At 42.5% G+C, this 26,650-nt stretch overlaps 1 protein-coding gene across 2 annotated transcripts in view; it reads right to left on the bottom strand.

The window, feature by feature from the left end:
• Positions 1-645: 645 nt before the first annotated feature.
• Positions 646-26,650, bottom strand: part of LOC121539451 (syntaxin-binding protein 6-like) — a 111,478-nt gene continuing 85,473 nt past the window's right edge. The window contains exons 3-7 of one of the 2 annotated variants that reach the window (XM_041847956.2): positions 16,798-16,928; positions 16,439-16,604; positions 8,994-9,104; positions 3,429-3,586; positions 646-1,372 (exon numbers count right to left, since the gene is read on the bottom strand). In XM_041847956.2, coding sequence (XP_041703890.1) covers positions 1,349-1,372; positions 3,429-3,586; positions 8,994-9,104; positions 16,439-16,604; positions 16,798-16,928 — 590 coding nt within the window. In that variant the 3' untranslated portion in view covers positions 646-1,348. The remainder of the gene's footprint in view (positions 1,373-3,428; positions 3,587-8,993; positions 9,105-16,438; positions 16,605-16,797; positions 16,929-26,650) is intronic. The other variant, XM_041847958.2, reaches the window with a different exon arrangement.

Here is a 26,650-nt window from a genome sequence, read left to right as displayed (position 1 = left end):
CAGTAAGAACTTAAGTGCTCTGCAAGGTAAGGTTGTCAGTGCATTGTAACAGCAAACTATAAAAGTAATAAACATATCCACACTGCGGGTGGTTACTTGCAGTCACGGTTACACAGTCAGTGAATGGACACCAATACTGTACGATGCTGCTAGTGAAGACGTGTCAATCTGCTGTTTCACATATTCACTTATTACAGGCTTATAAGCTTGTTACAACAGTTGAAGCTAATTTACAATGGTCCTGTAGTCTTTCACCTTACAATAAACTGTCTGATCTTGTCCTTACAACCAAATGCTTCAATAACACTTTGGAAATGTTTCCAAAAGTAAAGCCTAAATGCTCATTTTTGTTGTGTATGTTTTGTTCAACCTTTTGGAATTAAAGTGTCTTTTGACAGACCATGCACCTGAATACCTGGTCACCCATTTATTTTTATTTATTTTTAAACACCACATTTCATACCATCTTAGTTGCAATATAGGTTTCCAGCAGTAGTTTTTAGAAGCAATGTGTCCTTCACACATTTGGCTAATAATATAATGTCTGAAATGAATGAATGTCCCGTGTAGCTCAGTTGGTAGAGCATGGCGTTTGCAACGCCAGGGTTGTGGGTTCGATTCCCACGGGGGGCCAGTATGAAAATGTATGTACTCACTAACTGTAAGTCGCTCTGGATAAGAGCGTCTGCTAAATGACTAAAATGTAAATGTAAAATGAATGCACCAATGAGCCTTTCCAACAGTATGATGCCAAATAGTCAAATGGCAAAAGAGAACTAATATCTTTTGACAAGTTAATGTTCACATACAGGGATGTACATTGCTGTCTCCAAGTACAGGAAATAGCCATCATGTCATCCAATCTCTTCTGTCTTGTTAAATTCTCCTCTTCTAGCACTGTATATATAAAGTCACTTCTTTGAGAGAGACAGCGGAGTTGAAGAGTTGCTCCTTTTGGGGGGAGATGTGGACAGTGTGTGTGTGTGTGTGTGTGTGTGTGTGTCAGGGTGGGGATGTCAGTGACCATGGTGGTCAGTCATTTCCATGGTTTGCCATGGTAAAGTCATGGAGCACTTTGGGGGCAATGGAGGCAGTGAAAGAGGAGTTAGCTGTGAAACTTTAGCTCTTAACTGTCTGAGCTCTCCCCCCTCTCTTTCTCCCCCCTCCTTGTCATCATATCTTCTTCATTAGAAACAAGGTAGCTACACAACAAAACAAAATGTAAATGTTACCGTTGTTAACAAGAGTAATCATATTAAAAGTTGTAAGAATAATGAAATCTGAAATCCGTCCTGTATGGCGTCTGGTGCTCTTGGCGGACCCCTACCCCCGAAGGCTTAGCAATGGTTTAACACTTGTGCTTCATGGCCAGCTGTGGAGAGGGGAGGGAGAGAGAGAGGGGACAAAAAGTAGGCTACATGTCAACCATAGTAAGCTGTGGGGATATATAAACATTATACAGTGACTAATTCAAACAAGAAAGCTATTCTTCTTCAACAGCCCCTCTGGATAGATGTCTTGGGATTCAAAATGTATTAATCCGTGAACACTGCAAAAACACCAGTCAATTCTTAAGTTAGCTAGCACATTAAAAACCACCAACAAAGTCAAATAACCTAATTGATGCTGCTTTGTTTTCCCACCTGGTGGAAGCCAACATGGTTGGCATGGCGAGTAATAGAACAGGGAGAAGCAGGGTCTATTCTCTAGGCAGAGAGGAATAATAGCTATTAGGGTGGTGTTATTCCTCAGGCTTGGTAAGCGGTCCAGGCCCTGGTATTTTCATCACCCTGGCTCATTAACAAGGGTTCTAACAGGCCTGGCTGGAGGTTCATTAGAGAAAAGGCCAGGGCCACCAATCTAACTCACACACACAAAGACGCACGCATAGTTAAAAATTGAGGTGGGTGAAATCTCCAGAGCTAACAAGTGGGGGCAGCAGAGCTGCAGCACAGACCAGACAGTCGTGTTCCTGCTGAATGGATGGTGAGAGCACAACAGTTCTTCTATGGGACTGATGTCACACAGAGCCTCAGCAGGTGGGAGACACTGCAGAAACTGGCTGACAGAACCTGCAGTGCGGTTTCCTGCTCCAGGTCACCTTGACACAGAACTTCTTCCTTGTTTAGGAGTCTAGTACAAGATACCGTATGTTCTCAGCTTTAACCAAAACATACTGGATCACAGGTAGAAAGAGGGAGACATGTGGTGTCTTGTTCAATGGCATTACAGGGGGGAAAAGTTTAAGATTCTAACCACAAACCTGCCTTCTTACTGTACAATAGTTGGCAGATATACAATGTTCCCAATTCTTACTTAACATCAAGACTCAAGAGGAGGAAAGATAAATCCTTCAAAACATTAAGTAAATATTGTTCAATGTTATCCCCAGGCAGAAAATACATTGCAGAATGCATTTACTGTAGCTAGCAAACACCAAATTACACACAGTGGTTATCCACGTATAGGCCTGCAGCTTTTAACAAAGTCACATACTGTACATGCTTAAGTGAGTCTTAACTTTTCAAAAAGTGCAAGACAACCAATTAGTTAAATAGCCCATACAATTAAGCGTCTAATAGCTGGGGCCCAATAGGGAAGTGGATGACTGTGCCTGTATGGTATGGGGAGTTATATGGCCATTCTCTGAGTTAAAGAGTTTTCCTATGAGCTTGATTAATTTCACACCACGGGGTCTTCATCTGTTAACAGTGAGGGGCCGACCATGTCCCTTCAAATGGCTTTCAATTAGATCGGCATTACAGTAATGTATTATTCATTTGTGTGTTCATAATTAATGCGATGTGAACCATTTTATAAACTAATGAATTGGCATTCCGGTCCAGAGTGCATGGAACAGTGGGTCAACCAAAGTGGGGAGATCCCGTTTTTACAGGAGATGCCAGAAGCAGGCTCGAAAAAATGATAGCTGCTTAAAAAGTTATTGGAATTGATCACAGTCGTGGGTGCATGCTAGAAGCGGAGAACGATTCATTTTATCATTTTTGTTCTTCTAATTTTTGCAGCAAAACCATATTATGCTAATGACATCGTTAAGCAGCGGGCGATTCGTTTTCCTTGTGTGAGGGATACAGTTGGATGGAGAGTATGAGAGAAACCCATGGAGAAGAGCTGGGATGGATAGAATAGATAGAGGAATGCACTATGTGGAGAGGGGGACCTACTGAGTTTACATTTTCATGATAGATGGGATGAATTGTTAGTCAAAGACCATGGGGAAATGTGGGTTACATGGTATCACTATGCGGTAATGTGTGATTATGTTTTAGCAATGTTATAGCCTATACCTACTGTAGGGCCTACATTTGTTCTGTTCAGTTCATGTGGTGAAGAAAAACTCCTCTAGCCCTTGTAATGATGTGATATGATATGTGACACGTGACTGTGTGTGTGTGTGTGTGTCTCACCTTGTGTGCGGTGACTGAGAACTGCTCGGCACTGTTCTTCATCTCCCCCGTTTTCTCCTCCGCCCGGCCTAACCGCTCCCCTCGCTCGTTCAGAGCCTGGCTGGCCTTCTGTACAGCACTGGTCACACTGTCTGCTGCAGAGTGGAGTATACTGTTACCTGGAGAGGAGAGAGAAAGGGGGAGCAGGGGGGAGAAGGGAGATAGAGAGAGGAAAAGACAAAGATAAAAATGAGAGGGGGAAAGAGGGAGTAGATGGGATAAACATAATCAATTATACAGTGCCTTGGTGGAGAAGAGGGTGAGGTGCTGCAGTTGCAACAGAGTATGAATCACTATCAACAAAATAACTAAATGCAGCACTGACATGAGTCTTACAGAAATCCCCTGCTTTATAAGTTAATGCTGATGACTCATTACGCAACCTTGGCCGGACTGTGATTATTGACAAGGAACCGGTGAAAAATAGGTTACTCCAATCAGGGATGTCCTAGGAAGCCAGCTAATGAGTTTTTCTACAGAGGTTGGTTCCTGTAAAAAATGAGCCAATGAAATTAACCCGTCACACTCCTCGTTTACAAAGCTTAGACCTCATCTGTCTATCACGCCATTTCTCTCAAATGAACTGAAACAACCTACTCGCTACTTAAAAGCATTCCAAATAGCTCCAGGTGTTTCTCTAGGGTTATTATTATTATTTTCTTTAGTAAAACTTTAGTGCCAGCTCCTTCTCTTTTCCTCCTCTCAGACTAAAGTGTGATAATGGCAGAGAGGGGAGGAGTGTGTCTGACTCTGAACCCGTTGCGCTGGCGGCACAGCTGTGTGGATGAGAGGAAATAACAGAACACAGTCTTCCTCCGATAGCACCGACCCTGCGGATGTTTCAAACTGGCAAGCTATTAATCTACACTTTGGGGAGCGCTGCCTGCCGTCGACTAGTCACTACGCTAACAATCCTTGCTTTTAGTTGGGGACCGCCGTCTGCCCAAAGTGTTCACTTCAGAGCCATTACCCTGGCACAGTGCCAGTACTTTATAATCATCGCTTTATGTGGCGATATATCCAAGGGCAGCGCGCCACTTTGAATAGTTTTGAGCATTGCTTTTCCTTTTAAGTGTCTTCTATTGTTGACCTGGCTTGGGTTATTTGGTTGTCTGGGAAAGAAGACAATGGGGATGTTTTTTGATCAGTTGTTCCAAAGTTGTGAACAAGCAAGCCATTCTTCAGCGAAACTGGGGACTGGTACTGCAATTTTCTGTATGAACAATGGACAAAAAGAGAAACTGTGCTCCTCTCAACTGGCTAGTTGTGGAAGGAATAGGAAATACAGCGGAACTCAATGTAAATGATGCCTTCCGTGTTAGATGGCCTTAGGTGCAGTATGGGATGGCCTCTTGGGGTTACAGTTCAGTTCCAAATATCCCATGCGATCAAAACCAAATCATAAACAAATCACAGAGCAAATTCTATAAAGGGGCTTTGACAATATAACAAATCATACAATATGTCCTGTCTCCCCACTTCTCTGAAGGGACTGTATAACTGGAAGAAAATACAATATTGCTTCCACTTCTGCTTTGAGATAATTGAATAGGAAGATAGAGGACATCCAGGTTCTGCTGCAGGAGAGGGAAGCCACTAAAGATATTGAACACAGCCAGTCATTTTAACACGTCTTCCCAAAGGGAACCCATACTGTAGAGTGTAGACTATGCAGTGCTGTGTGTCCTGTGGCGCCCATGCAGGTACGCTGACTGGTAAATAATTGGAGTTGTGGCGCAGCGGGGTAGATGACAGCCAAAAGCAGACGGGATGCCAGCTGGTGTTCCTCTTCTCTCCTCTGCTTTCCTTCAAAGGAAGTTAACTTGATACAGTAAAATATGTCCGCTCACACAGACCTACAGGGAGAGAGAAGAAGCTTTCCCCAGGTTTCTCTCCCAGACAGACTAAATCGATCACCAACAGATAGATAGCAGAGTTCCCCTTCCCTCAAGGCTCTGGGTAATCAAAACCTTTCGACTTGGATAACTTCTTCTCCAAGTCAAAACACTGGCATGGCAAAAAGTTTGTACAGCGGGCATGGCGCGGGATATGGCTCGAAAACGTACCTCAATCAAGGGATGGAAGGTGTCGCTGTACTTCAAATTATCCTATTATCTGAACTGACAAAATCGAGAAGATTGAAATACTGCTACTTCTTAATTAAACTGCCTTTTTCATGCAAGGCTAGCTAATGCTAAAGCAACCCATTGGATTCCACAACACTTCCGGTAGATACTCACCCCAACGCTAGACGTCACATTGTCATGTATAATGGGATAATTAGGAGTGCAGCGACACTACACGTTTTCGAGCCATACCCCACGCCATCACCGCAGTGCAAACATTTTGCCATGGCAACGTTTTGACTTGTAGAAAAATATCTCCAAGTCGAAAGGTTTTGGCTAGGCTCTGGGTTTTATTACAGTCTAGGGAAGGAGAAGTGTGTTTATCTAGCATTGTTGTGGCCTCCATCTTCCTCACAGTATTGAAATAGGGACTTGTATTGGGGCACAAGTGACAAGTCTCCCCCTATGTCCCCCTTCCCATCCCTTAAAAAAACAACAACACTCTCCTTCCCCTGAGAGCAGATAAGGGATGAGACCTCTTCACCTCCATCCACATCCCTTTAATCCCCTCTCTCCGCTGAGAGAGGGCCCAGAGACTAACACTCCCCTCATCCCGCCATTCCACAAACACCCTTCCCTCTCTTTGCTGACTCTCACTCCATTCCCTTGGCTGGGCGATTCCGGCCAGCTGCTGGTTGAGTCCCCTCCTATGGTGAATGTAATTTAAAAGAATAGCAGGGAGGCAGGTTGTATGGTGACTGTAAGGCACTCTGTAGAGTTGATTAAGGTGCAGTCATTCTGTAAGGGGGATTTGAAGGAGTGAGGAAGCACATGGTGATTCAACTCTCTTTCCTCTGATTCTGTTGAGGTTTCTCTTTACAAGAACATGGGGGAGTGATGTCTTGCTTTTAACAAGCACCTCTGGGTTGGTTTTTCAGGAAACCAAAGTAATCTCTGCACAGAGCAAAATGTCACTTCAGTGTTACAAAAAGGGTTGAGAGCTGGCACATTTTTGGGGGGAGAAATGTAGCGTTGACATTCGTTATGATAACGTATTTCTGTTTGGCTGGTGAGTTTTTCTGAAATGGTTCGCTGACTATCCCTCTGAAGGAATCTGACCTTCCTGAGGCTGTGTCCTATGACCAGGGAACTCCTACTTCAACAATGGAGGGAGAATGCATTTCTACATCCCCCATGTTATCAATATAATCAGGGCGTGCCTGTAAAACAAAAAGGGGACAGAACAAAAGACAAAACCCTTTTTCTGCAACAAAAGTTCAAGAAAAGTGAAATGCCCCACAATGAACCCGGAAGAAGAGGGAAAGGTGATCCAAAACACGATTCCAGGGTGATTCCATTCCTTGAGCCTTTGACTTCTAATCAAGTGACCAGAAGTCAGGCCAACACAATGTAATGTTGTGGTTGTGAATATGGAACCAATTTAATGTGCAGGAACATGATGATGACTGTTAATCGCCATTTTCTCTCAAAGCCTGCTTGATTGGTTATGCCAGTCAGGGTTTCCCAAACTCGATCCTGGGCCCCCCCCGGGTGCACGTTTTGGTGTTTGCCCTAGCAAAGCTTGATAAAATGGTTATTTGAATCAGCTGTGTAGTGCTAGGGCAAAAACCAAAACATGCACCCAGCGTGGGCCCCAGGACAGAGTTTGGGAAAACCTGACTGTAAATCACCCAGTTAATACATCTACACTCAGACCAATGCACGCATACACTCAGGCATACATTCTCAGAGGCACACACATGCTTGCTAGCACAAACACACCCTTGCATAGGCCAACTATCTTAAAGATGTAAGCTCAAGCAGAGTCAATGACCATCCAGTATGAATTGTGTGCCAGTATGCTGCCCTGAGACAGTCTCTGTGTGGGTGTTGTAGGAGAGGGGGTAGAGACCATAGAGCTAGACCATGTGTTCTATATCTATGGTTCAGAGACTCTCCTGTAGAGTAGCAACGCCACCTACTAATCTGTACATTACACATTTAATCAAAAGCTTTCCATATTAGTTATAACCAAAAGGCCTTTGTTGTTGTTCCCCTTAAAGCAGAGCTACTTGAAAATGTAACAGCTGTAGCATTGTGTAGCTACAGTAACTCACTCCCCTGTCATCCTTAGTTTGTCAGTAAGAATTTCATGCAGCTCAACATGGTGCTGCACAAGCTGTGCACAGCGAGAGGGACAGGGAGCGGAGGAGAGAAAAGAGAGATGGTGATCAAGAGATAGTGTTGAGAGAGCTGTAGAGCTCAAGAGAAGGCAAAAAAGATAGAGTGAGAAAGGGAGAGAGAAGAAAGATACACAGCAGTCAATAGAGACTGGCGTAACCAACACAAGATGAACTCAAATGTCACCACCATCTAAAGCAGAGCTCCCCAAAAGGATGGCATCACACAGGCACACACACCTACTGCTGTACCCACCACAACCCCCAGCTGGCAGTGGAGAAACCAACCGCCCTACCATGCCCTCCTCTATACTACAGATTAGGAGACAAATCCATTGGATGTTCCCTAACTCCCCCCTTCACTTTTCTGCCGTCTAATTCATGCAATCTTGACATTAACTTCTAACCCAAGCTGCCCGTTTTCTTATTAATATAATGTTAATCCACTTTTTTAATGTAGCCTTTAGCTAGTTCTTTTCATTAGGAAGTCAAGGATGGGTGTGACCTAACAGACTCTTTGGACCCTGGAGTCAGAGTAATTAGGAGAAAGGGGAAGATTCTTCTGACATTTTCAGCTAGGTTACAGTAGAGTTTTCCTTTCATTTGTCACTGCTCTGCTAATAGGTTGCAGCAGGCAGGGAGTGGGGATGCTAATGGAAACAAACCTGGAACATTCTGTCCCTGAACCAAGGAGACACTGTCTGTCTGTCTGTCTAATGGAGCAAATTGCTACTAGGTATTCAAGTACTGTACCCTCATGAAATGTTAAAAAGAGATAAACGTCAGGGTTGCATACTATACTGAAAAACCATAACCCTGTTCATAATTGCCTCGTTTATATTAGTTCAAGAAGAGTTTGAGGATGAATTGGTATTGAGGTGACTATAGTAGGTAATGGTAATTTTGTCATTGTAATGTCCTTGTGCTTGAGGTGGAGAGAAGGTAAGACTTGAGTTGACGACATGGTTCCTCAGAGTGAATTAGCTTGCTTAATCTGACAGGTTGTCAGTGAGGTGATTGTCGATTTACATAACTCACATAAGCTGTGCATCTAAAAGGGGAGCCCTTTCTGTACACCCGTCCCTCAAAATGACAGTATCACACTTGGAAGTCGTATACTCTGTGTGCATACAGATATTCTAGAACACATATTGTACATTCTGTAAGCCATAAAATGTTGTTATATCATTAATTGAAGATCGAATATTGAGGGGCTTAACTGCCTTGTTAGTAAAATTATTAATTATTTTTGTTGAATGTACGATTTTTTTCCTGCTTACCTTCTAAGAGTAGCCGTCGACCTTGGCGTCGACTGTTTAAAACAACTTCTTTCCTCATTCTGTTCAAAAAGACCTTGCAACGGAAAACGACTGAATCTACAGTTTCATCGTCTGTGACAAGAAAATGGAAAAGGAATGTCTTAATTTTGGTTTGTTTTTAATATTTTATCTGTTAGACCTAAGAAATTACTAGATGTTGGATAATAATTATTACTTGTTAAAACACAGTACAGTTTGTTCTAATATGGTCATTTTAGTTAACTTTGGTTAAATAATGTAATAGACTTACTGTATTACGTTATTAACAGGGTTTTGATCAAACATTGAAGTAGGAAATAAATAAAATATTTTTATTTGGGGTAACCGGAATAGATTAGGGAAGTTATGGGACCGTTTAAATAGAAATTAAGCATTGTTTGTTATTAACTTGATGAAAGGTAGCCAATATTCTAACATGTTTTCACTTGAGTTTTATTTGAATGCATAATCTATCAGAACTGTTTCCCATAAGAAATCTCACAACAGTTTACAATGGTGTAAAGATGTCTGCTTGAAGTGCCCTCCTGACAGTAAGCATTTGCATGGTAGTTTCCAAAATGATTCAATAGCAATAAAAGGAGAGTAGATTAGCATTTAGCATCCTAGAATTAAAAAAGTGATCAAAGAAGCAGACAATATTTTGAAGACCCTCTCACTATTCTAAGACACGCTTTGCCACTTAAGCAGAGGCCCAGGAGAGTCTGTGGGGAAGAGTGCGTGCTGCAGCTCAGTCTAGCCTGATAACAGGGCTATAACAAAATTAGTCCAGCAATGCTGCTTTAATTCAGGCCCCATTACACCGGCCATCAAGTGCCTGGCTGCACATCTCCTCCACACGGCTCTAAAGGGACTTTACAGTGGTCTCTGGATGAGGGAGGCTTTTCGTGCATCACCTACACATACACTTAGGTTGGAGTCATTAAAACTTGTTTTTCAACCACTCCACAAATTTCTTGTTAACAAACTATAGTTTTGGCAAGTCGGTTAGGACATCTACTTTGTGCATGACACAAGTAATTTTTCCAACAATTGTTTACAGACAGATTATTTAACTTATAATTCACTGTATCACAATTCCAGTGGGTCAGAAGTTTACATACACTAAGTTGACTGTGCCTTTAAACAGCTTGGAAAATTCCAGAAAATGATATCATGGCTTTAGAAGCTTCTGATAGGCTAATTGACATCATTTGAGTCAATTGGAGGTGTACCTGTGGATGTATTTCAAGGCCTACCTTCAAACTCAGTGCCTCTTTGCTTGACATCATGGGACAATCAAAAGAAATCAGCCAAGACCTCAGAAAAAAAATTGTAGACCTCCCCAATCTGGTTCATCCTTGTGAGCAATTTCCAAACGCCTGAAGGTACCACGTTCATCTGTACAAACAATAGTATGCAAGTATAAACACCATGGGACCACACAGCCGTCATACCGCTCAGGAAGGAGACGCGTTCTGTCTCCTAGAGATTAACGTACTTTGGTGCGAAAAGTGCAAATCAATCCCAGAACAACAGCAAAGGACCTTGTGAAGATGCTGGAGGAAGCAGGTACAAAAGTCTCTATATCCACAGTAAAATTAGTCCTATATCGACATAACCTGAAAGGCCGCTCAGCAAGGAAGAAGCCACTGCTCCGAAACCGCCATAAAAAAAGCAAAAACTACTGTTTGCAACTGCACATGGGGACAAAGATCATACTTTTTGGAGAAATGTCCTCTGGTCTGATGAAACAAAAATAGAACTGTTTGGCCATAATGACCATCGTTATGTTTGGAGGAAAAACGGGGGTGCTTGCAAGCCGAAGAACACCATCCCAACCGTGAAGCACGGGGGTGGCAGCATCATGCTATGGGGGTGCTTTGCTGCAGGAGGGACTGGTGCACTTCACAAAATAGATGGCATCATGAGGAAGGAAAATTATGTGGATATATTGAAGCATCATCTCAAGACATCAGTCAGGAAGTTAAAGCTTGGTCGCAAATGGGTCTTCCAAATGGACAATGACCCCAAGCATACTTCCAAAGTTGTGGCAAAATGGCTTAAGGACAACAAAGTCAAGGTATTGGAGTTGCCATCACAAAGCCCTGACCTCAATCCTATAGAAAATGTGTGGGCAGAACTGAAAAAGCGTGTGCAAGTAAGGAGGCCTACAAACCTGACTCAGTTACACTAGGTCTGTTAGGAGGAATGGGCCAAAATTCAACCAACTTATTGTGGGAAGCTTGTGGAAGGCTACCCAAAACGTTTGACCCAAGTTAAACAATTTAAAGGCAATGCTACCAAATACTAATTGAGTGTATGTAAACTTCTGACCCACTGGGAATGTGATGAAAGAAATAAAAGCTGAAATAAATCATTCTCTATTATTCTGACATTTCACACTCTAAAATAAAGTGGTGATCCTAACTGACCTAAAACAGGGAATTTTTACTAGGATTAAATGTCAGGAATTGTGAAAAACTGAGTTTAAATGTATTTGGCTAAGGTGTATGTAAACTTCCGACTTCAACTGTAACTAGTGAGGCGACAACCAAAGACGTGACCAAGACGGAAGTCTATGATGAGAAAAGTATGCTTGTCATTATTTAAGCAATAGCATTAAAGGTGCACTCCGTAGTTTAACATTTCAGTCAATAAAGAATAGGAACAGGTGTCTTAATTGTGTGTATTGCACAACCTTTTTGTCTAAACCTCCATTGTGTGGAATTCATCCTGTTACCACAAGGGGAAGTACAGCAATGGAGAGTGCCTTCAAGCATCCTCACCTTAAAGCCCACCTCTGTATTATAATTCCAGACCTTTCTTCAGATTAAGTACATCTACCAGAGTGAACCAGCAGACCTCTTAGATAAAGAAAGGATGAACAAGGTTCCTCATAAGCTAACAGAATCCACAGTAAGCCTGACGACCTTGTCCTGTCATGTCAAACCATTACAATCTCTCAACGCATAAGAACAACCGTCCCCGAGACCGGCCTGCCAATTAATATCATGTTCACGAACACATATGACTCTGCCTCGCTAAAACGGTGGCAAAGTGACAAGCCTTTTCTTTGTGTTTGCACAGCTAACAAAGACGAGGTATTGAGCGGAGATCTTGTGTAGAATAGATAATTGCCTGTCAGGGTGATCCAGTGTAGAGTAAGCGGCTCTGTTCTGTGTTAAAGGCAAATCTAAATCAGCAAGAAAGGGCAATATCCCAGAATCATTAGTGGCCCTGTGTGTTCTAGCAGTGTAGTTATAGGTACGTTTTCGAAGGCACCTCAGTCATGACAACAACTAATCTATACAAGCCTTCAACACACAAACACAACCACCATTATAGTGATCGTGTCAACCCCAACAAGATCGTGTGTAAACAACAACATGGTTCCTGACCATTGACTTGATGTGTTCTTCGTGACAGTCAGGTCAGATTCAATGGGACAAACCTTGTTCATTGTTACATTGGCAACAGGATGTTATTTTTATCTGTGAAGTTAACGAGTCCAGTAAAGAAAAATCTTGTTTTTTTCTACATCAGAGTCCAGTGCAATACAATATTGTACATGCTATATCTATACCAAACTATCTAATCTAGTGCTGTATGTGAATTTTGAATAGGGTCCTATACTCCAGAGGTAGTTGCTTTATCATCCCTATTTCCCATGCTGGTCAGTCAGAAGAGAGGCGTCCCACACAGTTATTGTCCCACACCTGAGCAGCGTCATGATATTTGTTTTGCACTGGTGTGAGACTTAAACTGGAGGGGACAGTGGTGGCAGCACTCTGGCATCCTCTTCTTCCAACTGTCACTAGGTCTCTGGCTGGGGCTGTGCTTTCACCTCCGTTGGCAGTCACGCTACTCATTGTGCTTCCTGGGAGCTGAGAGTTGGCTTTGAGGTGATTGAACAGGCATGGCGTTGCCAGGTCAATGTCTTTCTATGGTCGATATCCAATCTAAGTCTATTGGATTGATAGCATTAGCAGATTTGGGGATTGGATATTGATAGCAAAACTAATCTTTTCAGTAAATTACTGGTTGAGCTTGTTGTCACAAAAATAAACTAATAGCCGATGCCAAATACTGGAGCTAATGAAAACAATACTGAGCATGCTTGTGTTGGTGTTTTAAGTATGTATATGTGTTGTTGCATAAGTGTGAGACACTACACAACATTGCTTGCAGCCACACTATCATCCAGGCGCACAGCCCTGATAGGCTACATCCCATTACACCCAGTATGCAGATTACCATTTAGCTGGAGGTGTCTGACAGAGCGAATGAGAGATAACATCAGTGGCCCATATTTCGTCCTATTCTTCAGCCCCCCGGAGTACAATACAATAACCTCCCAATAACCACTACCCACACTATAACTACAGCCCAGCCAGCAACACACTACTGTATTTGTCAGGGGTCACATTGTACAAGTTAAATAAGGAAGAAAAACATACAAGCTGTGGTTTATGATGTAGGAGGGAGAAGATCAGGGCAGAGGCATATAGCAATGAGGAGTAGAGGGAACTTTAACAGCAGGAGTAGCTGGGAATGGAAAGGAACTGTCTTCCACTCAATTGTAATTGACTAATACGGAATTATCTATTTTTAAATACATTGTTACAATAATGATCATACAGTACTAGGTCTATAAAGAATAATTGATCAGTCTGTGCAATATTCCTCTCAAAGTAACTATGATAATTAATGTTAATACAAATAGCTTTTCTGGAGTATGCCCATTGAATCGCATTTCATTACATTTGATCAAACACATATCTCTCTACTATAGCTCCCCTCTCAGGTCTCACGAATAGATTGATAGCTGATTAAGAACAGGTGCAGGGTCTTCCACAACCCCCTCTCTGGCTCAGGAACACAAAGGAAACCTTCCCTCTCTACCAGTAGGCTACCTTCTGCCTCCCCTGTAAGGCTAACATGCTACAACCCGGAAATGACTACATATGGCTTACGTAGGTGTCCAATTCATACGGGAATTGGTTGTGTTGTGAATGTACAGTTGAAGTCGGAAGTTTACATACACCTTAGCCAAATACATTTAAACTCAGTTTTTCACAATTCCTGACATTTAACCCTAGTAAAAATTCCCTGTCTTAGGTCAGTTAGGATCACCACTTTATTTTAAGAATGTGAAATGTCAGAATAATAGGAGAGAGAATTATTTATTTCAGCTTTTATTTATATCATCACATTCCCAGTGGGTCAGAAGTTTACATACACTCAATTAGTATTTGGTAGCATTGCCTTTAAATTGTTTAACTTGGGTCAAACGTTTCGGGTAGCCTTCCACAAGCTTCCCACAATAAGTTGGTTGAATTTTGGCCCATTCCTCCTAACAGAGCTAGTGTAACTGAGTCAGGTTTGTAGGCCTCCTTGCTTGCACACGCTTTTTCAGTTCTGCCCACACATTTTCTATAGGATTGAGGTCAGGGCTTTGTGATGGCAACTCCAATACCTTGACTTTGTTGTCCTTAAGCCATTTTGCCACAACTTTGGAAGTATGCTTGGGGTCATTGTCCATTTGGAAGACCCATTTGCGACCAAGCTTTAACATGATTTCTTGAGATGTTGCTTCAATATATCCACATAGTTTTCCTTCCTCATGATGCCATCTATTTTGTGAAGTGCACCAGTCCCTCCTGCAGCAAAGCACCCCCACAGCATGATGCTGCCACCCCCGCGCTTCACAGTTGGGATGGTGTTCTTCGGCTTGCAAGCACCCCCTTTTTCCTCCAAACATAACAATGGTCATTATGGCCAAACAGTTCTATATTTGTTTCATCAGACCAGAGGACATTTCTCCAAAAAGTATGATCTTTGTCCCCATGTGCAGTTGCAAACCGTAGTTTTGGCTTTTTTATGGAGGTTTTGGAGCAGTGGCTTCTTCCTTGCTGAGCGGCCTTTCCAGTTATGTCGATATAGGACTTGTTTTACTGTGGATATAGATACTTTTGTACCTGTTTCCTACAGCATCTTCACAAGGTCCTTTGCTGTTGTTCTGGGATTGATTTGCACTTTTCGCACCAAAGTACCTTCATCTCTAGGAGACAGAACGCGTCTCCTTCCTGAGCAGTATGACGGCTGCGTGGTCCCATGGTGTTTATACTTGCGTACTATTGTTTGTACAGATGAACGTGGTACTCACGACGCCAGGACAGCGGAGTCACTCACCACCTTCCGGAGACATTTGAAACCCCACCTCTTTAAGGAATACCTGGGATAGGATAAAGTAATCCTTCTACCGCCCGCCCCCCAAAAAAAATTAAAAAAATAATAATGGAATAAAAAATTAAATTATTGTTAAGTGGTTAACCCACTAGCTATAGGGTGAATGCACCAATTTGTAAGTCGCTCTGGATAAGAGCGTCTGCTAAATGACGTAAATGGAAATGTAAATGTACATTCCGGCGTTTGGAAATTGCTCCCAAGGATGAACCAGACTTGTGGAGGTCTACAATTTGTTTTCTGAGGTCTTGGCTGATTTCTTTTGATTTTCCCATGATGTCAAGCAAAGAGGCACTGAGTTTGAAGGTAGGTCTTGAAATACATCTACAGGTATACCTCCAATTGACTCAAATGATGTCAATTAGCCTATCAGAAGCTTCTATTTTCCAAGCTGTTTAAAGGCACAGTCAACTTAGTGTATGTAAACTTCTGACCCACTTGAATTGTGATACAGTAAATTATAAGTGAAATAATCTGTCTGTAAACAATTGTTAGAAAAAGTACTTGATGTCCTAACCGACTTGCCAAAACTATAGTTTGTTAACAAGAAATTTGTGGAGCGGTTGAAAAACGAGTTGTAATGACTCCAACCTAAGTGTATGTAAACCTCCGACTTCAACTGTAGGTATGTGAACATATGTTATTTATTTTTTATAAGCTTGTGTTTATTTTTAGTTATTAGAGTGTGTGGGAGTGAGTTAATATCCTTGGGACAAAAGGTTAGTTCTCAGTGGACTGTTTTTTCCATCATCTCAGGGTTAAAAAACAGTATTTAATGATGATGATTATGGTGGTGTATCATAGTACAGTTAAAGATCATTAGGTAGATTTAATGATGCCTTTAGGAATGGCAATCCTTAAAATGAAAATTCCTCAAAGTAAATGGGAATAATTTCTCAGTCTCATTATACAACAAATCAAATCTGAACATGTAAGTAGCATTCTCTACATACAGAATAAAGCACTTTTCAGTTGAAAGACTAAAAATGAAAGTTTTAAAGCAAATTTCCTGAAATTCTACACATTATATTTTCTACATACTTAATATCTGGTTTTAGTCATTTAAGTTACAGTTTGGACATAGGCGGCCCGAAAAAACTGAAAAGGCCGTGACTTTCATTCAGTTAGTGAGAGCAAGAGCGAGAGAGAGAGATGGTGTGTCTTGTCACTGTGTCTCTTACCTCCCAGCAGTTTGGACTGACAGTTGACAAATTCGGGTTTGCTCTGAGAGCTGTAGCGCTGGCAGGTGTGGTGGAGGATCTGGATAAAGGTGCACTTCTCGCCGGCCGAGCCAGCCACCCACTGGTCAAAGGCATTGTCAAACGCCAAGTCAAACTCTGGACAGTCCTTATAGAGAGAGATACAGAAACAGAGCGAGAGAAATAGAGAGAGATACAGAAACAGAGCAAGAGAAATAGAGAGCAAGCATGACCCAGGCGCTAGGGGTTGATATGGGATTTGCCCTAATGAAATGGGTCAGGTCATGTGGTCAGGAAAAACTCAGCCCTCTCGAGAGAAGTTCAGTGAACTGTAAACTCACTCTGTTGGGGTCACAGCCGTTGACCTGTTTCAGCTGGTCAATGCTCCACATTGACCTCTTGGCGAAGGACGATGAGCCTGGGAACTGCTTCACCTTGGTGATGGACACATGGGAAGGCTTCTTATTTGTCACTGGGGAGAAAAAATTAAGTAACATTTAGTTCAAAACTAACAAAATGAACTGTTAATAAGGGAAGGAGTAAGGGATTAAACTTAATTGAACAAAATTAGATGCCAAATGTTCATATAATGAAAGTGCTGTTTTGAACAGCGTGAATGTGAGAACACACTATGGTCATCACAAAGTCAACACAAGCAATGAGAGTGACAAGCTTCCTCCATAGCAGCTGTGTTCAGGAATACAGAGTTAATTGGTGCCAAAAACAACATAGGCTTATCAGCAAAAGCAACAGAATATAACAAGCTCTTTGTTCCTGAGAGAAAGCCTGGTCTAATGTTGACTGGACCTCCCTGTGGCCGGGCCTTTGACATTATCATAGTTATCCAGTCAAAATATGTCTCCTTATCTTTCATTTACTTCCAATGGGAGCTATCCCCTTTAACCCAACCACACAGTGTCTGACAGTATGATAAGGTGCAGTGTGACCCAAAGAAAATAAAAAGTTGACTTCATTGGTCTTGTCAGAGTCTGCGGTTATGGATTGCTGGCACCTTTTACACTTCACCAGACGCAACTTGCACAAAAGATAAGCACCACCGTTTGTCTTGATAAAAATGATGCATTGCTTCAGGTCCGCTGTCGACTAAATCTAAGTGGATATCAAGAACGGCTAAAGCCTTGTGCTAGATAATCTACTCTCAGTATCTGGAGAAAGAGGGAAAATATAAATCAACTCATATGAGGTTGAGCCAAAGAGGAACACTCATACTAGTGAGTATGGCCGGAGGTCTAGTATCCAGTATCCACATCCTGCCCTGTGACATCACCAGAATATCACCACACCTCCCTGCAGTCCACACTCTTTCCATGGATCAAAGCTCTGTGTTTACAGATCATCCTGTTCAGAGTTCCGTCAGAACCACTGCATGCGTGCACAGCTGGATCCAGGCACGCCAATATCTTTTGGAAGGGCCAACGTGCTCCTGTGTTGTTTTTGCAGGCCCAAATGCCAGGCCACTGTTTCCGCTCTCCCCATCTACCGCTGTGTCTTTCTACATAGACAGATATGCCTTGTTTAGGTCACTCGTCTTCTGTTCTGTTCCGAGTTTGGTTTCCAAAACACAGTACCATCTGGGCAGGTTGTTATCAGTTACCGACATGTTTTTGAGGCCTAGTGTCAGACCAAGCCCTTCTCCTGTTTTTCACATTGTCTTTTAATAAGAGAGAGAGAGAGAGAGAGAGAGAGAGAGAGAGAGAGAGAGAGAGAGAGAGAGAGAGAGAGAGAGAGAGAGAGAGAGAGAGAGAGAGAGAGAGAGAGAGAGAGAGAGAGAGAGAGAGAGAGAGAGAGAGAAAGAGAAGGGGGGGGTGAGACCAGACTACTCTCTGCTGAGACCATAATATTGAATTGCCATCATCCGACCCCTATCCTCCCCATCCCCAGACTCTTTGGCACCGATGCCCTGAAGCCAAATGAAAAGTGTGAGCTGCCTGTTGATCAGAGGACAATACCAAACTGTAGACATGTTTCGTTTTGCTCTTTCTTTGGAGAAATATGATAGGCATCGTCTCAAGAAATAGGATGGGTTTCTCTGTTAGAGGACAAAGCTCATCAGTTAATGAGCGCTGAAATCTCAGGGCCACTCGGCTGTACTGTCAACACTGAATAAAAACAAGCAGACACCTCTGAGCCGATCCAATCAGTTTCTTATGCTGCTGTTGACTCCTACCTTGTCTGAGTTTGTCTCCATGTTATCAGACAATTACTACATGCCATCAGAGACCTTGGCTCCATTTTCAGAGAAAGAAAGTATTGTGAGAAAACAAATGTGTCCCTCAAAGGAAGTTCACGCTATTATCATGATTATGTTCTCACTCACTTGAGACTCTAGGGTGTTCCAGCAGATAATGAACATTTGAGATAATGGTTTTTACAAATGTATTCAGTATAACATTATATGCAGTAAGCACCCATTTCAGAGTAGAATTAAGAAGAAGCAACAAAATTTTTGTGAGAAACCATTCATGGAAGCCATTTGACTACAGAGACACAGCCAAAGGTATTCCATGAGTGAGGCCAAAATTCTAACCAAAGTCAATGTGAGAGGAAGGACCATGTTGGAGTTCCTATGCTCTCACAAGCTCTTGCTAATGATAGTCTAATTTCCTCCAGTGGATCAGGGTCTTATTGTGCTTGGCTGTGTGGAGTCCTGTGACCAGAGGGAAAGTCATCTACCATAAGCAGACAAGGGGACACGAGAGGGAACTTTCCCAGACTCAGCTTACGGAAATATTGTCGTAGTTGTGGTTGCTGAGATAGCAACAGGAGTAACATTACTAATGAAAACATTACCTTGTCAAGAGGCACAAATAATAATGTGAGATGTGTGCGGGTTTAAGGTTTTGAATACCCATTCGCTACAATTTCCAGTGTATGAGGATAGCTAGGGAAACATATTTCATTGGAACAAATTTGAATTTAAATAAAAGGAGCCTTAGAAGACTAATATGATTCAAGGTAATCTACAGTAAGCCAAACCAAACTGTTAGCTAAAGAATGCATAATGAGAGTTCTGATCCAGCTTATGACAATGAAGGCTTGTTGAATGTGATGGACCACCCCCACCTGAGTGTGACCAAGACAGAATATGATTACTCAATTACATAACACCACAGAGTCCTTATGTCAACAACCTACATCATAAAGGACTTCCTACAGTATGTAACCTTGGTAATTTGGTGTGAAGTAAAAGAGGAAAAGGGACTGGCTGAGAGGAGTCAATATCGAGATGCAAAAACAAAATCTGAATGGAACAGGGCAGTTTTGATTACATACGGGAGTGAGTTGCACCCAATATTTTCTCCTATACAAGCTTGACCTGTCAAAGACCTGTCTATACCATGAAGGACTGCGCATGCACACACCCATGCCACTGCAGGAGGTTCTGAAACAACATGGTTACCCCTCATGCCTGGATCAGAGACACCTTCAGAACGTAATATCACTTCACATTATAGTTGTGGACACACTTCTGTAGCTCCGCATTTGTCCACCCTCTTTCCATAAAGCACTAAGGTGGATGGGAAAAAATAAAGCGCTTGTCAAGCTTGGAAGATGAAAGCGCTTTTTGATGTGCACCATTTGACTCTTTCACTCTCTCTCTCTCTTCCTCTATAAAATGCATTTCAAAGCTTTCTCCGGACCAGGTGGGTGAAACCCTCTTGAGAATTCAGATCCTTCAGTCAGATCTGTTCTCCAGAGTAAAAATACATAAATAATAATTGTTTTACTCAAACCACCCCGCGGGACAGACTGGACCCCATCCGGCCCGCGGGCCGTATGTTTGACACCCCTGATTTAGGGACAAGCGAGCTGAAGCCGTTTACAGATGAAAAGGCTTCATGTTGGATCAAACAAACAGATCATCCTCTATATCTCTCTGGATCGCAGCCACATGGTGGAACCGGGTTAATGGTCAAAGTAGTGAGGAGAAAGGAGGAGAACTGTACATAATCGTCATGCTTGGCTGACTGGGTTTTTGCAGTAGTGGAGGAGGATACTCAAAGGACAGACGGTCCACATGTGTGCACATAGTAAGCAGTAGAAGGCTACACTTCAGTGAGCCAAGGTCATCCCACAATAGCCACTGATACCCCAAGGCCATCCCTTCAGAGATTCAAATTGTATGTTAAGGTACATTCTGCAGAGTTTGGACTCATTCACTTGGCACCAACCCAAGTTATTGTAGACTAGTTAACATGGTCTACTGTGTTTTTGTAAAATAATGAAAAAGTGAAAGTTCAGAAACAGTGTGGTCAAATGATTTTCAAAAAGCTCTATGCCAAACCACAGCTTAAAAGTAGGCTAATGTTTTCAAGACTCAAAAAGCTCTCTTGCTGCCTTGGAAATCATGTCTACAGGGGGATAAACGAACAAGCGAGCTGACTGGTTTCTGAGTCAGTGAAGAGGAGATGCCTTCACCATGCTCTAATTTGTTATTATAGTGCTGGAACGGCCCATCTAACGCTGCTCTCTGTCTGGGCCTACTGCATCATTACTGGTCTATTTAAAACCCTGCCCTGCTCAGGCTGAACTGGAACACATTGTTATACTCCAACAGAGCCTGTTACTGTGACACGCGCTAGGCTAATACTGGCTAGACAGACCACAGCAGGCCACAACAATCCCCTCCACAGTCAATTCATGGGCTCAGGGACAAGGACCTGCTGTGTGGCCCATGTTAGTACAGGGTGGAGGCCATGCCATGGCCAGACACCGTGGTAGTGTGGAGGGGACACACCATGGTACCTAACAACTGGGGAATGGAGCGCTGCTTGGTTCAATGTTATGTGAGACTCAGTTAATCAATCACCCAGCAGATGCAGAAGACATCATTTATTCACACATGTGGGAGAAACAGCAGAGAAGTGTTTGTCTGTGTTGAAGAGAATGCACATGATTCCTCTCTAACAGTGAAATCTTTATCATACCAAAGACAATGTTAAAGTGGTTATTGTGCAATCTCTGTAAGCTCAAATCAAATAAAGTTGTATTTGTCACATGCTTCGTGAACAGGTGTAGACCAACAGTGAAATGCTTACATACAGGCCCCTTACCAACAATGCAGAGAAAAATTTTTAAAAATAATAACAAAGAATAAATACATGAGTAACGATAACTTGGCTATATACACAGGTTACCATTACCAAGTCGATGTGCAGGGGTACGAGGTAATTGAGGTAGATATGTAAATATAGGTAGGGATAAAGTGACTTGGCAACAGGATAGATAATATACAGTAGCAGCAGCATATGTAATGACTCAAAATAATTAGTGCAAAAACGGTCAATGCCGATAGTTAAAGGGATAATCCACCCCAAACAACTAATTCATATTATTAACAGTGTTAAACAGCGTTAAATAACACTAAAAGTGAAAACAATATATTTTGTGAACACATTTTTCATTTTGTCGTAATAACACGATTGGTAGAAACACATGAAAATCATTTTGGGAAATCTGTTGCAGCTCAAGTCTACTACAAAACTCACAATGCAATGTTCTCCATCTCCCTGGGCTGGCTGGCTGGTTAGCTAAGTGCGCTATCTCACAGAGTTCAACTTGCAGTTTGTCTCTGCCACTGAGCTATAAATGGCGTCACTGCCCAAAGCGAGAGAAGCATGATGTTGCTTTCCCACAGTGATAATTTTGAGGAGATGGGAAACGCCATTAGAATCGGATTGTGTGACGATTAGCTTAGCAACCATGTGACACCAGCATGAGACGTTAATGCGATTGGTCGACAGTCAGTTGGGTGGGGCGTTTCTTTTTGAGGATCCGAGGGCCCATGACAAATCTTTTCAGCCTCCTGAGGGGGAAGAGGCGTTGTCGTGCCTTCTTTACGACTGTGTTGGTGTGTGGGGACCATGATAGATTCCTTAGTGACGTGGACACCGAGGAACTTGACGCTCTCGACCCGCTCCACTTCGTTTCCTGTAGTCCATCAGCTTCTTTGTCTTGCTGACATTGAGGGAGAGGTTGTTGTCCTGTCACACAGCTTATGCCCACAGAGTTTGAATACATGAAACTCCTATCCCTTGAGAGTTCACACCCTTCCATTTCTATATTTCAATGACCGGGACAAATCCCAGGCAGGGTTTTTTATGGATTTTATATCTTTTTAATCTCCCTTTAATCCCATATTCAGAGAGTATTTTCATAATATGAAAGGGCCTTTGCTGTGGAGGGGAAAAGAACAGTCTGATCCATGAAAATGGAGATTAACTGACAGAAGCTGACCAAAATTCCCTTTTCATCTGCCGACAGTAATATTCCCTTTGTAATTTAAATCAGGGGCACATCACTACCTAGAACAAGGTATCTGTGCGTTCTGAAAAGAGATACAATTATTCTGTTTCAATATTTGAACAGCTCCAACTATCTGGGTGGACAACGTTTAAATAAAACCCTTTGAAACAGGACACTGGAGAGATAAAAAGTTATTCATGTCAGTTTGACAGGTGGATGGAGAAATAGTGATACAATATTCTACCCAGTCAGTTTTTCAGGTGTTTTTAGCCTTGTTTTTTAGCTCGGTTTGAATATATTTAGAATTGAACGTCTCATTACCCTCAAGCACAACATCAATTCCGCTGTGATGCTAATGGCTCCAAGAGTGAGTAGCATATGCATGGGGTAACCCTAATGATCATTACAATGACAACATCACCACAAAATTAGGATGGATTGTCAGGGCATGTTTACTAGAGAACTGTGTGAGAAGTTACAGATAGTCTGATGTTACTCCCAAAATTGGGAGTAAATCAACGTATTTTAAAGACTACTACACAAGAGACTTGCATTTCTTTATTAGCATTAAATGTTCATAGAGGCTTTTGGATAATGAAAACATGCTATGTTCTACCTAATGCTGAGCGAGGGGGGAGGGGGGGGGTTGTTTATTAAACAACTAATTGACCAACGTTGGTTCAATTACTTAAATTCCTTAAGTTCGTTTCTTTTTGTGAGCCCAAATCAAGTCAAGAATTATGTGGGAAGCTGGGCTGAAGGGAGTTGTAGTTTTCATTAAGCAAATATTCAACCTAGTTCATCGCAGAAATGTGGTAAATAATAAAAAACCGAAACTGAAACCAAACCGACCTCAAAAAGCACTAATCGCTCAGCCCTAGTTCTACCTTATCAATGGGAGTTCTAGGCCCATCTCGTAGGCAAATTATTGCCACAAACTTCAAGCTTACTTGTTAAGAAATGACAGTCCATTACTCTTCCATGTTCTGAAGGTAATTTCTTCCCCCTTCTTCTGTCCTCCTTGTGATACTGACTGTTTGACACCCTAATGAGCTGTTTAAAATAAAGCTCCTCTTGCCTTCAGTCACTTCTGTAATACATTCCAATTAAAACACTGCATCATAGACGGCACATTAAAGCGATTTAGAGGGCTTGGAAAATCATGAGTTACAACCATGTAAAACCAATGGGGGTGCTGCTAAATCAGGCGGTAGAATGTAGGATGCCTTAATAAAACAAGAAGGTCCCTATATGCGTTACTGGAAGTACAGCAGTTTATTGAATGAGGTGGAAGTTAATTTGTCTTGATTTCTGCTGACAGGTTGTAATAGTGCCAGGGAGATGTTGCTGATCAGTGGTTAAATAAGAGATGAAGGGGATGGGAGTCAGTATGCTGTTCCCCAGACACAGACATATGAGTGATGAGAAGATTTGACAACAGACAAAACGGCTATAATGAGGGTCGTTTGGAAGAGCAAAGTTATCGAGAGAGAGAGAACAGAGAGATTAAAGAAGCCAGCTCATATCAAGGGGAACAGATAAAAGGTGAAGTGAAGAGTCCGAGCAGAATTGCTCAATTCAATTGACATGTACAGTGGGGAGAACAAGTATTTGATACACTGCCGATTTTGCAGGTTTTCCTACTTACAAAGCATGTAGAGGTCTGTAATTTTTATCATAGGTACACTTCAACTGTGAGAGACGGAATCTAAAACAAAAATCCAGAAAATCACATTGTATGATTTTTAAGTAATTAATTAGCATTTTATTGCATGACATAAGTATTTGATACATCAGAAAAGCAGAACTTAATATTTGGTACAGAAACCTTTGTTTGCAATTACAGAGATCATACGTTTCCTGTAGGTCTTGACCAGGTTTGCACACACTGCAGCAGGGATTTTGGCCCACTCCTCCATACAGACCTTCTCCAGATCCTTCAGGTTTCGGGGCTGTCGCTGGGCAATACGGACTTTCAGCTCCCCTCCAAAGATGTTCTATTGGGTTCAGGTCTGGAGACTGGCTAGGCCACTCCAGGACCTTGAGATGCTTCTTACGGAGCCACTCCTTAGTTGCCCTGGCTGTGTGTTTCGGGTCGTTGTCATGCTGGAAGACCCAGCCACGACCCATCTTCAATGCTCTTACTGAGGGAAGGAGGTTGTTGGCCAAGATCTCGCGATACATGGCCCCATCCATCCTCCCCTCAATACGGTGCAGTCGTCCTGTCCCCTTTGCAGAAAAGCATCCCCAAAGAATGATGTTTCCACCTCCATGCTTCACGGTTGGGATGGTGTTCTTGGGGTTGTACTCATCCTTCTTCTTCCTCCAAACACGGCGAGTGGATTTTAGACCAAAAAGCTCTATTTTTGTCTCATCAGACCACATGACCTTCTCCCATTCCTCCTCTGGATCATCCAGATGGTCATTGGCAAACTTCAGACGGGCCTGGACATGCGCTGGCTTGAGCAGGGGGACCTTGCGTGCGCTGCAGGATTTTAATCCATGACGGCGTAGTGTGTTACTAATGGTTTTCTTTTAGACTGTGGTCCCAGCTCTCTTCAGGTCATTGACCAGGTCCTGCCGTGTAGTTCTGGGCTTATCCCTCACCTTCCTCATGATCATTGATGCCCCACGAGGTGAGATCTTGCACTGAGCCCCAGACCGAGGGTGATTGACCGTCATCTTGAACTTCTTCCATTTTCTAATAATTGCGCCAACAGTTGTTGCCTTCTCACCAAGCTGCTTGCCTAATGTCCTGTAGCCCATCCCAGCCTTGTGCAGGTCTACAATTTTATCCCTGATGTCCTTACACAGCTCTCTGGTCTTGGCCATTGTGGAGAGGTTGGAGTCTGTTTGATTGAGTGTGTGGACAGGTGTCTTTTATACAGGTAACGAGTTCAAACAGGTGCAGTTAATACAGGTAATGAGTGGAGAACAGGAGGGCTTCTTAAAGAAAATCTAACAGGTCTGTGAGAGCCGGAATCCTTACTGGTTGGTAGGTGATCAAATACTTGTCATGCAATAAAATGCAAATGAATTACTTAAAAATCATACAATGTGATTTTCTGGATTTTTGTTTTAGATTCCGTCTCTCACAGTTGAAGTGTACCTATGATAAAAATTACAGACCTCTACATTTACATTTACATTTTAGTCATTTAGCAGACGCTCTTATCCAGAGCGACTTACAGGAGCAATTAGGGTTAAGTGCCTTGCTCAAGGGCACATTTACGTCATTTAGCAGACGCTCTAGTCCAGAGCGACTCACAAATTGATGCATTCACCCTATAGCCAGTGGGATAACCACTTTACAATTTTTTGGGGGGGGGATTACTTTATCCTATCCCAGGTATTCCTTAAAGAGGTGGGGTTTCAAATGTCTCCGGAAGGTGGTGAGTGACTCCGCTGTGGGTCGTGGCTGGGTCTTCCAGCATGACAACGACCCGAAACACACAGCCAGGGCAACTAAGGAGTGGCTCCGTAAGAAGCATCTCAAGGTCCTGGAGTGGCCTAGCCAGTCTCCAGACCTGAACCCAATAGAACATCTTTGGAGGGAGCTGAAAGTCCGTATTGCCCAGCGACAGCCCCGAAACCTGAAGGATCTGGAGAAGGTCTGTATGGAGGAGTGGGCCAAAATCCCTGCTGCAGTGTGTGCAAACTCAGCTGTACTGTTCTTAGCAAGAGGGGCAGGGTGATTAAAATAATCATTCAAGGGGCCAGTTTCATGCCACTCACTATAGCTTATTGTGACCCTGAGGTTGTCTGGCTTGGCACTTCAAAGAGCCTCCTCTGATGTGCAATATGAGTTTGAAGAGACCAAGAGAGCAATTGAACTGCTGCATTTCAAAAGCAAAATAGCCATATTCTTACTACCCTATCAATGAAAGTTATCATGTACAGAGTGTATCTGTGAGATTGTGATAAAAT

The sequence above is a fragment of the Coregonus clupeaformis genome, chromosome 25 (assembly GCF_020615455.1).
Source record: "Coregonus clupeaformis isolate EN_2021a chromosome 25, ASM2061545v1, whole genome shotgun sequence".
NCBI lineage: Eukaryota > Metazoa > Chordata > Actinopteri > Salmoniformes > Salmonidae > Coregonus > Coregonus clupeaformis.
This window is presented reverse-complemented; position numbering and strand designations above follow the sequence as displayed.